General features: G+C 36.6%; 1 protein-coding gene across 1 annotated transcript in view; it reads left to right on the top strand.

Moving 5' to 3' along the window:
* ASPH (aspartate beta-hydroxylase) overlaps positions 1-12056 on the top strand; it is a 228531-nt gene that overhangs the window by 89571 nt on the left and 126904 nt on the right. The window contains exon 13 of the mRNA XM_017893472.1: positions 830-874. Coding sequence (XP_017748961.1) covers positions 830-874 — 45 coding nt within the window. The remainder of the gene's footprint in view (positions 1-829; positions 875-12056) is intronic.

Genomic DNA, 12056 nt, shown 5'->3' with positions numbered 1-12056 from the left:
TTTTTTTGAGACAGAGTTTAGCTCTTGTTGCCCAGGCTGGAGTGCAATGGCATGACCTCAGCTCACCACAACCTCCACCTCCCGGGTTCAAGTGATTCTCCTGCCTCAGCCTCCCGAGTAGCTGGGGTTTCAGGCATGTGCCACCATGCCCAGCTAATTTTTTATTTTTAGTAGAGATGGGGTTTCTCCATATTGGTCAGGCTAGTCTCAAACTCCCGACCTCAGGTAATCAGCCCTCCTCAGCCTCCCAAAGTGGTAGGATTATAGGTGTGAGCCACTGTGCCTGGCCCGATTGTTAACAATTCTTAAGGACCAAAAGGAATGTTGATATAATCTTATCTCTAGGTTAAGGTAACGTTAGATGGGTTGCTAGGTTTGAAGATATTAATATGTGGTGTAATTTCATAGAGCAAATCAGATCACTATATGTTTAAATTACTGGGTGGGGACATTCACTATCTCTTTAGTTGTAACTGGGTTGAAGCAACCAAGTGTCTTTCCACAGCTCTGTTATCAAATCTGATGCAAAATTGTGGGGAAAGCTTAGGTTTTAGTCCATAGCTCCTTTGCTAGGCAGTGGAGTTTGAGGTTAGTCAGGCAGGTACTATAAAACCTACTATGCTGAACCGTTGAGAAATACACATTTTGCTAAGTTGTAGCTGATCGTTCTTTGTTGTGAGGGTATAAAAGCCTAATGATTTTATTATGATTTCAATTGAATTTTTAAAAAAGTCTATGAAAAGTATCATCATTACTTAAATCTGGCAATTCATATTTTAAACACTGATCAGCAATATGTAACAGATTATAAATTTATTATCTATTTTAGAAGTAAGCATTTCTCCTGTGGAAGAACAACAGGAAGTACCACCAGGTATGACATTTTGGGTGTTGTATTTTCCTCTTTTGTTATTCTTATATATCCTGTTAATATTACCAGCAGCTTTATAATGAATCTACGAAGCATAAAAATTTTGAGAGAGATTAACTATACCTTAATTTAAAATTTTCTATGTTTTATCAGTTCAACCAAAGTAATGGAAAATACACATCAGATTCAGTGCAGTACATATTCGCTGAGCTAGAATTTGAGGAACGTTAATGATCATATGATTTTGCCATTATAGACGGTGGTAGTAGTTAAGAGTTTTTTTGTTTTCCTCTTTGGTTGACAGACTATTTGATGGAGGATGTGGAATCAGAATTGCCTTAGGATGAAAGTTGAATAGTGTGTAAATTGTGACATTACTCCTCTTCCTCCCCATTCCCCATCTCTCCTGAGAGCCTGTTTAGTGCTTTGTGACAGTCCAGGCTGCCCAGTGCTTGTCAGTGCCCCAGGGTGTTTCCTTTTAGTTCACTACATTGCACACTTTTCCCTGTTTTTTCCTACTTTCCTCCACCTGACCCCTCTTGTCACCAGTTAGTATAAAGAATGGGAACAGCATTTCCACCAAAGCCTATGCTTTCAATTGCATTTTAGAGATGACATAAACTATATCTGCAAAGAGAAATGAGTTTATAAACCTCCTATTCTCATAGTGGGAAAGAATGTTCTATCGAAGAGGATTTGGAAAATCCTCCCTCTTTCCCAAGTGTATTTCTTCTCATTTCTGCATTTTATTTTTGTGTCGTATTTATTTGTTCAACCTTTACTTATATTTTCTCCATTTTAACATGAATTTTGTAGCAGTGATGTACATTCCTATTACTGATTTTGGTAGAAATAATTGTGCCTGCCAAAATTTATTAAATGCTAAATTTCAATTTTCTTTCTTTAATAATAAAAAAAGGATAAAATAATCAAAGAATATATTTAGTTTTATATGGGATGCCTTAGGTTTTGATAATTTTCCTGTCATGTGCATTAATAATAATTATCTGTAGAAACAAATATTGATTAAGAGAATGGAATTATTAGTATTATAATATAAATGAGAAAAGCAGTCCATGGAGAAATTGACCTTTTACATGATGACTACTAGGCAGTACGTATCTGTGTTTAAAATACTTGGACATGGCAAGGGCAGCTGATATGTATGTCCTTCTGCTGGTTTCCTTTTCATTTTTGAATAATGCTTCACAGAGTACCCTGTTCCTATCAAAAAGGCAGGACCAGTCACAGAATTAGCATTTTGATGACTATTCCATGCCTTAACAGAAAATTATTTTATATTCCTAAAAATAATGTTTCTACAACATTAATATATTTCTAGTTATAGTTCATATTTTAAAATAGTGATCTAATTTTTGTGAAGATATGAAAGATAATATTTTCAGACCAAATATTTCTGTACTTTTATTTTAACATTTTATAACTGAACCCAATAGTTTATTTGGAATGTAAATATGAAGAACCAAGTGTCTGAGGTGATGGAATAAGGTGCTTTTTTTAGATTTTTAAGAACCAAAGCACATACAAATGAAGATTTGATTAATGTGCATAATTCCTGACCTATAATAAGCTCCCAGTAAGTGGTGGCTGTGACTATTGTTTAGTAACTCATTAGCCTGATCTTAGAGGTAGACCAAGATCTACCTTTGTGTTGGGTGTGAGGGCCATTTGGCTGTGACATCTGTCACCCCATTGATCTCCAGGGTCGATTCGGCTGATCTGACTGGCCAGGCAGGTGTCCTCTTCCTCCCTCTCCACTCCATGTGCGTCCCTCCCAAAGCTGCATGCTCAGTTGAAGAGGACAACCATCCCCGATAGAGGAGGTCCTGTCTTCAGTGAAGGGTATATGGGTAGCTGTGCTTCCCTGCTAGAACCTCCAAACAAGATCAAGAGAAGCTACATTCTGAAAGACCTCATGGAGAAGTTGTAACCTATAACTTGGTATCATAAACATTTGAATGATCCACTGCATTGTGGTAGTTTGACCCTGTCAGTAGAGGATGTAAGGCTGAGAGTCAGCAATACAGTCATGTGTTGCTTAATGACAGGGATACAGACTGAGAATGTGTCGTTAGGTGATTTTGTCCATGTATGAATATCATAGAGTAGCCTACTACATATACATATAGGCTATATGATATAGCATATTGCTTCTAAACTACAAACCTGTACAGCATGTTACTGTACTGAATACCGTTGGCAGTTACAATGCAATGGTAAATATTTGTGTATGAAAACATATCTAAACGTGGACAAAGTATGGTAATAATTGGTATAGAAGATTAAATAAAAAGATATACTTGTATAGGGCACTTGATGAGTAGAGCTTACAGGACTGGAATTTGCTCTGAGTGAATCAGCAAGTGAGTGGTGAGTGAATGTGAAAGCCTAGGACATTACTGTACCCTACCGTAGACTTTATAAATGCTGGGCTACACTAAATTTATTAAAATTTTTCTTTAATAATTAACCTTGATTTACTGTAATTTTTTTAAATTTGTAAACCTAATTTTAAAAGTTTTGATGATTTTGTAATAAAATTAGTTTAAAACACAAACATATATAGCCATATAAAATATTTTATATCCTTATTTTATAAGCGTTTTATTTTCAATTTTTTAAAACTTTTAAACTTTTTTGTTAAAACTAAGACACAAACAGACATATTAGCCTAGGCCTGCAGGATCATCAATATCACTGTCTTCCACCACCACATCTTGTCCAACTGAAAGGTCTTCATGTGTAATAACAGGCATAGAGTTGTCATCTCCTATGATAACAATGACTTCTTCTGGAATACCTCCTGAAGGACCTGCCTGAGGCTGTTTTACAGTTAACTTTTGTTTAACAAGTAAGAATATAGTCTAAAAGAACCATAAAAGTATAGGAGAGTAAAACCATTAACAGTCCTTTATTATCATTGTCATGTGTTATGTATTGTGCATAATTGTGCTATGCTTTAATACAACTGGCAGTGCAGTAGATTTGTTTATGCCAGCATCACCACACACATGAGTAATGTGTTGTGCTGGGATGTTATGAAAGCTAAGATGCAACTAGACAATAGGAATTTTCATTATCAAAGGACCACCATTGTATATTTGGTCTATCGAAAACATTGCTACGTGACATGTGACTGTATTTTTAACCATTGCACTTGGTTTTCTTATTTCCTATAAGTCTTAAGTCTTACACTTAGTCCTACTTCATATTACAATGTTTTTATTATTCGCTTGTGCAATCTTCATAAATCTATATTTGTGGTATTTTTTCTCAGTCTAATTTTGCATCTGATTGCAGGAACACTAATTGTAAGGCCTACCTCCTTGCCATTTTTCAGTCTTTAAAATTCTTTTATTCAGTGGAAGTCTCAAATTGAGGACTTCTGCAAAGTGCTGGATATTCGTTCACTTTTTCTTGGCCCTTGGAACCTAATTGATGTTGATCTGGCTTTCCTGATTATCCTAAGACTAGGTTATACAGTCTTAATATAGCTTATCAAAGTTCATAATAATGTAGCTATTAATGTGCTAATCCCAAGGGGCTTTATCACCATTGCCTCCATCTAAAGTAGGGGACAGTGAACTTTCATGTTTATTAAGCATTATGTAGGTGCTCTTCTAAGCACGTTCCATGGATTGACCTTTAATAGTTCTAAGACCTCAAGAGGTAGATATGCCATTATCTCCATTTTACAGATGAGAACACTGAGGCACAGCAAGGCCAAGTAACCTTCCCAGGTCACAGAGCTGACAAGTGGTAGAAATGGGATTGATCCTTGCATTCTGGCTCCAGAGTCCACACTGTCAGCTGCCGTTTTTCAAAGGATTTTAAATAAATGAAGACCTGACAGCTGAGAGATTTGAGAGCTGTTTTGGTGTGGTAAAATCAGATGTGTTATATATTCTTCAGCGTCTTTCTATTAATCTGCATTAGTTCATCACATAGGCCTCAGGAATGTCAAAATTGAATTATGATGTATAGTAGAAAAGTAAGTTGTCCAGTAGTTTTCATCCTGACTTCTTTCTTGCATATTTATAAATTTTTAAGTGCTGTACAGGTGGATTCTTGGCAAGCATGTGGAAGCTCAAGCTTAAGATTTGATTTTTCTGATATTGCAGGCCAATCATTTTGAATATTAGACTTTTAAGATTGATTTTGGAATTTCTCATCCATTAGCAGGTTTTCACCTTTCTCCTTAAATTCATATTTTTACTTGAAATCATACAGCATATTTGTAGCAATATGACAGCATAAATATACATAACCCAAATTGAATGACTTATGAAGGAATTACTTGTGAAAGCTCATTGGAGTAAAATTTCCTCTCAAATAATACGTTAGGTCATATGACTGAGTCTATTAACTATTTTTCTGTTATACCATGCCAGAAAAGAATTTTAAAAGTTAGTTTATGTTTTGTGTAATCATGTTCTTCAGAATGGAGATATGTGAGCATCATGGTTTCTGGGTAATTCTGCTGCTCCTCTCTTTAAAAATGGAGATGCCACTTGCAACTTATCCCACTGCTGAGTATTCTAGCAGTGGTAATGGTTTCACTCCATTGCATCCATCCAGAACTTTCACTCAGGTCTCCCCATCACCCAGCATTTTTTAACATTGATCAGTAAGGCCTATAACCGGTTTTAGGCTAGCATCACCAGAGGTCTGGGGCAAAGGGGAAATTGACTTTATATTCTTAGTAGCTAATATTCCATAAGTGCTTTATATATATATTGTTGTTATTGATCATCTATTCAAGAAATATATATTGAGCAACTGCTGTGGTATAGGCTCTGTGCTGGCTAGTGAAGATACATGATTGACAATGCTGTGCTGGCTTGGTTCACAGTCCTGTGGGTACGTGGTGGAGTAAAATAAGTACAATTAATTTCTCCGAGCTGTGCACAGCAACACACAGAAGGAGAGATAACTCACCCCGCTTCAGAGGGGTGGGACAGAGAATGAGGTTAGCCTCCCCGATGTCCTTGTGCTAGTTTTAGCTGTTTTGAGGTGTTGATAAAAAGCTCCAGGAGCTGGCAGGAGGAGAGCAGAGGAATAGAGCTTACAAAGTACAAAGGCCATGACAGCATGCCAGACAGGGGTGAAAGAGGACAGGGGAAATGTAGTCAAGTGTCTCTTCTCAGAGGATCTTATATACTGTGTTTAAAAGTGTTGATTTGCTGGGCACAGTGGTTCACGCCTGTAACGCCAGCACTTTGGGAGGCCAAGGTGGGAGGACTACTTGAGCTCAGGAGTTTGAGACCAGCCTGGGCAACATAGTGAGACCCCATCTCTAAAAAAAAAAAGCCAGGCTTGGTGCCACGTGGCTCTGGTCCCAGCCACTCAGAAGGCTGAGGTAGAAGGATTACTTGAGTCCAGGAGGTCAAAGCTACAATAGGCTATGATCACACCACTGCACTCTAGCCTGCGTGACAGAGTGAGGCCCTGTCTCAAAAAAAAAATATAACATTTGGATCTGTGCCTAAAAATGACAAGAAGCCACTGAAAAAATCCAAGCAGAGGAGTCACATGATCGAATCTCAATCTGAAAAGAGTTAGTCCAGCAAGGAGGTAGAGACTAGTAAGAGGCAGCTACCAGAGACTAAGCCAAAAATGGTGGGAGCTTGGCTGCAGTAGAATGAATGGAAAGGTGCCTGATTTCATGGAAACTGGGGCTGGAAATAATTTGATGGGAGAGGGAGAGGAGTCCAGGTTCCTACATTTCTGGCTTGAGTCCTTGTGAATGAATGGCAGAATGTTAATGGAGAGAGAGGAGAAGGCAGGAGGAAATGGAGAGTAGCAGAAGAGATGACGGTCCTAGTTTTGGAGATGTTAGATTTGCACCATAACCACTTCTGAGTGAGGTCTTCAGACATTTACTGGAATTGTTCAAAATTGCAGTAGAACTTTTAGTTTATTTGCCTTTTTATGCATACTCATCATTATACTTTGAACAACTTTCCATTTTCCCCAGGTACTTCTGAAATGTATCTTCCTCTTAAATCAAAGTCCAAAAAATTGTCGAATGCTAAGACAATCTAAAACTCATTTTAAAAAACTTTTCTATTGGGGTATAATTTACACACTTGGAAGTGCTTAAATGTTGAATTTTTCCATGCGTATATACCTGTACCCATTACTCAGATCAAGATAAAAAGATGTAAACCTTTTAGCATCCCAGAAATATCTTCCTCTTCCTACCTCTCAGTAATACCCCAACCAGAAGTAACCACTCTTGTGAACTGTGTCATCGTAGATTAGTTTTGTCTGCTCTTGAATTTAAGATCCGTAAACACACACATTTGTTTTTGCGACTTGTTTCTGTTCAACATCTTGTCTGTGGTTTCATCCACCTTGTTATATGTAGTCATTTGCTCTAATTCATAACTATTTCCTACAGTTTTTAATCCATCCTAATGTTAATGGACACAGTTTTTTTTCCCCTCAGTTGTTGACTATGAAGAAAGCTGCTATGAATATTTTGTACTGCCTTTTGAGGGAATATAAGCATTCATTTATGTTGGATATGTAAAGGTATACATAAAATGTCTAGTTGTTCTCAAACAATTCCACTTACATAAAAAGTTTTGGTTGCACATGTGTAGATAGTAGATAGAAATTGTTAGGAAAGGAGGAAAGAAGAAAGGAAATATTAGAATCCAGCTTTAAAAATTATATCAAGATTTTGCAGGGCGTTTCTGTGCACCAGCTCCTTTTCTAGTTTAATTGTAACACAAATCCAATGCTGTGATAGTAAAACAAATCAGATACTGAAGTTAAGAATGAAAAAAACATTGTAAAAACTTGGATAGGAATTAATTTTACTTCTTTTAAAATATTTATATACTTTTATTGTCAACCATTTATGTTATCAATATGATTTAAATTTATTTTAATTTTCAAAGCAATATATTTTAAATGCAGCTTATAGTGTCCAGTTGATCCTTGAAACTGTTTCTTGTGTTTATTTTTCAAATACCATACTAGATTTCCGTTTCTTTTTAATAGAGTGAAAATATTGAAGAAAGAAATTTAATGCTGTGTTTGATTGCATTGTCAGGTGTGTAGAATTCGTCGAGTGCGTGCGAAGAGAGACCTCAGATTTGCATCAGTAGCTGTTCAAGTCTGCCCCAGGGCTCGGGTGGTTGGGTAGTGATTATTCGTGTTACCAAGGTTGTCCCTTGAAGAGAACAGGAGAGGGAAAAAAGAAAGAGAATTACTGTGTTGGTAGGTTTTTTAAAAAGTAGAATGAAAATGAAGCAATTTCACAGTCTATGTCTGGTTGGTCCTTTAATTTAGATTTCCCCTTATTTTGCAGATACTTAAAGCTTCAAAAGACTGCCCCTACCACCACAGGAGGACCAGCCTAACCATACGCTCCAAAAGATGGCTGTGATAGATCTTGTGAAGCAATTACTGAGCAGATCAAGATCTTTGGGAAGGAACACTAAAGATGTTTTCAATGAATTATAGTCCACTGGCATTTTAGTGTATTTTTTTTTTCTTTTAGAAACACATGTTTCTAAAAAATGTCATGTTGCATTCCTGCATGTCCCTTTTGATAGCATTAGTGGATCCATTGGACTTCTTTTTTCTTTTATGACATAGATTTTAGTCTTACCTGAATTTATGTGTGTTTTCAGACAGTAGTTAATAATTATATTGGTGATGTAGCAGCAATTGTGTTGGCAGGGTTTGCATATATTATTAGTAATTAGCACTAACTGTTGGACTGACTTGTGTAAACTGCGTTAAACATGATTTAAAAGCTATTAAGAGTACTTTGTGTTAGCACTCCTAAGAATGCTAACAGAGATCATCATTAGCTGTGAAGATTTGAGTTGTATATATCTGCACTGATATTCTTATCAGAAACTTCTACATTAGCTTCAAGTATTCAGATTAACACTTTTGAAATTGTTGTAGCTTTTAGCTGATTAATTAGAAAATTTAATTTTCAATGAAAATTTTAAATTATCAGTTATTTATTTTTTCAAATGAGAGGGGAAAGCTGAAATTCCTTGTTAAGACACAAGGAAAAGAATGACCCTACTATTATCATGCAAAATGCTTTGTTAGCACCTTGGATTAATCGTATAATAGCTATAGTCTCTTCAGCATTTGTTTAAATTTTAGAAAATCTGTATAAATTACTGGTGCATAACTTAAAGATTATTCTGCCTTTGGCTAATTAAGTAATTCCCCTGCAGCACTAGAGACCGCTCAGTGCTCTAACTAGATGAACTCAGTAATGCCTGGATCTGGGCTGATTGAGGATGTGTGAAAAGCTCACAGAGCCCCATGCCTGCTGCTATTTCACAGCGATGAGCCTTTTCTTTCTACACTGAAGATTTTCTTCTTTATTTAATGTGGTTTATTTTGGCTCAGAAATAATTGCTGTGTTGAAAATAATCCTTTGTCAGAAAAGAAGGTAGCTACCACATCATTTTGAAAGGACCATGAGCAACTATAAGCAAAGGACCATGAGCAAAGGACCATGAGCAACTATAAGCAAAGCCATAAGAAGTGGTTTGATTATTAGGGGTAGCTCTTGATTTTGTTAACATTAAGATAAGGTGACTTTTCCCCTGCTTTTAGGGTTAAAATCAAAGAGATTTCTATATTTTATCACTATAGATCATAGTTATTATACAAAGTAGTGAGTCCTGCATGGGTACTCAATGTGTAATGAAACCTGAAATAATAAGATAATAAGAAAAGCAATAATTTTCTAAAGCTGTGATATGGATGATACAGAGGTGATACTCAAATTATAATAAAGCTCTTCATTTTGTGAATTATAGAATGCTACTTTTATAAAGCCATATTTTTTTAGGAAAACTAAGTGACATAAAACTGATGAACGAGTAAAATAAGTTTCACTGGATTTTGTAGAACTCTGGACGTTGAGGATTCATTATGCTGTGGTTAACTTTAAATATTTTTTAATTCCAAATATCTGAATTAATGAGCCTTGTCTTTACAAATATGTGCCATTGTGCAACATCAATGAATTTTCTAAAATAATGTAAATGTCTTCTATTAAATGTTGAGTGCAATAAAATACGGAAGAATTCTCTATATTGTCATTATTTTGAAGTATAAGATATTTTAATTTGTTACATAATAAAATCAGTTCATTTTATCCTTACTGGTATTTTAGAAGATTATAGCATTTTGATAACTAAAATCACAAAGGAATACCTTCAGCCAGTTAATGTATTTCTAATAGATAATGCTTATTTTACATTTACTATCATGCTACATTGCCAGGAGGCAAGATTAAAATTAAATAGCCCCTGCATCCATCCTTTGTAGATTTTGTCCTGCACCTAGAAGTTTTGATTATTCCCTGGATAGCCTGCTGCACCTTTTCCCCGAGTTTTAATTATTATGAGTATATAGTAGATGTATAAATTTGACTATATGAGATATTTCAATACAGGCATAGAAAATATACAATAAATTATTGTTGGCTATAGTAACCCTGTTGTGCTATCAAATATTAGATCTTATTCATTGTATATAACTATATTTTGTACCCATTAACCATCTTCACCTCCTGCTCCCCTCTCCCCAGCTACCCTTCCCACCCTCTGGTAACCATCCTTCTACTCTCTACCTCCTTGAGTTCAATTGTTTTAATTTTAGCACCCACAAATTAGTGAGAACATGTGATGTTTGTCTTTCTGTGCCTGGCTTATTTAACCTAACGTAATGACCTCCAGTTCCATCCATGTTGTTTCAAATGACAGGATCCCATTCTTTTTTATGGCTGAATAGTACTCCATTATATGTGTACACACATTTTCTTCATTCATCTGTTGACAGACCTTTAAGTTGATTCCAAAGCTTGGCTATTGTAAATAGTGCTGCTATAAACATGGGAGTGCATATATTTCTTCAATATACTGATTTCTTTTCTTTTGGATATATACCTAGCAGTGGGATTGCTAAGAGAAAACAATGGGGAAACTGTCCAGGACATTGGTTTAGGCAATGATTTCTTGAGTAATACCCCAAAAGCACAGGCAACCAAAGCAAAACGGAAAATGGGATCCCATTAAGTTACAAAGGTTCTGCACAGCAAAGGAAACAACAAAGTGAAGTGATAACCCACAGAATACATCAAAGTATTTGCAAACTACCCATCTGTCAAGGGATTAACAATGAGAATATATAAGGAGCTCAGACAACTCCATAGGGAAAAAATCTAATAACCTGATTTTAAAATGGGCAAGAGATCTGAATTCTCAAAAGAAGACATAAAATGGCAAACAGGTATACAAAAGGTGCTCTACATTCTTGATCATCAGAAATGCAAATCAAAACTACATTGAGATATCATCTCACCTGAGTTAAAATGGCTTTTATCAAAAGACAGGCAGTAGTGAATGCTGGTGAGCATGTGGAGAAAGGGGAACCCTCATGTACTGTTAGCGGGAGTGCAAATTAGTTCAACCAATAGGAAGTTTCTCAAAAGACTGAAAATAGAACTACTGCCCCACCTTATACATGACTTCATACTGGGAGGATATTAATTTCATCGTGAGTGGATGGAAGGGCAGAAATGGGCATGGAAAGTTCTCTTTTCCATTTCCAGTCTTCATTCTCTGGACAGAAAAGGAGAACTAAATAAGGAAGAAATCCCTGGGCTTCTAGAACAGGTTGTTTTCAGCTCCAGCATGTCCAGAGGAAACAAAATAAACACTAATGGTAAGCAGACCCACTTTTATTGAATGTACCCGCTCAGCTAAGTACTGTGCGCACATGTCAGGGAGCTGAGTTTTCTCAGCAGATAAGTATTACTCCTGCCTGCAAGTGAGCAAAGCCAAGGTCAGAGAGGTGGGGTGCCTGCTGGCCCAAGGTGACACAGCAGTATTTAGAGCAACTCTCAGGCAGCTGGTGCGAGGTGGAAGCCATTGGAGGGAGGCCAAAGCGTGGGTAGGAAGATGGTTAGGCAACTTACTAGTAATAGGTGATGGTGATACAGCATGAGCTAAGGAAGTGCTAGTAGAGAGAGAAGGAGACTGGAAAGCTGTGAATGAGGACTGGTCAGTGTGGGCGCTCAGGGATAGAGCAGAGTCCCATGTCCAAGTGAAGGGAGAGAACCGATACCAGTGTGGTAATGAACTAATTAACAAAGGGATGCACAGAAATG

This window comes from Rhinopithecus bieti, unplaced genomic scaffold, assembly GCF_001698545.2.
Source record: "Rhinopithecus bieti isolate Rb0 unplaced genomic scaffold, ASM169854v2 scaffold_21726, whole genome shotgun sequence".
Lineage (NCBI taxonomy): Eukaryota > Metazoa > Chordata > Mammalia > Primates > Cercopithecidae > Rhinopithecus > Rhinopithecus bieti.
Note: the sequence above shows the minus strand (reverse complement) of the source record. Positions and strands in the feature narration are given on the sequence as shown.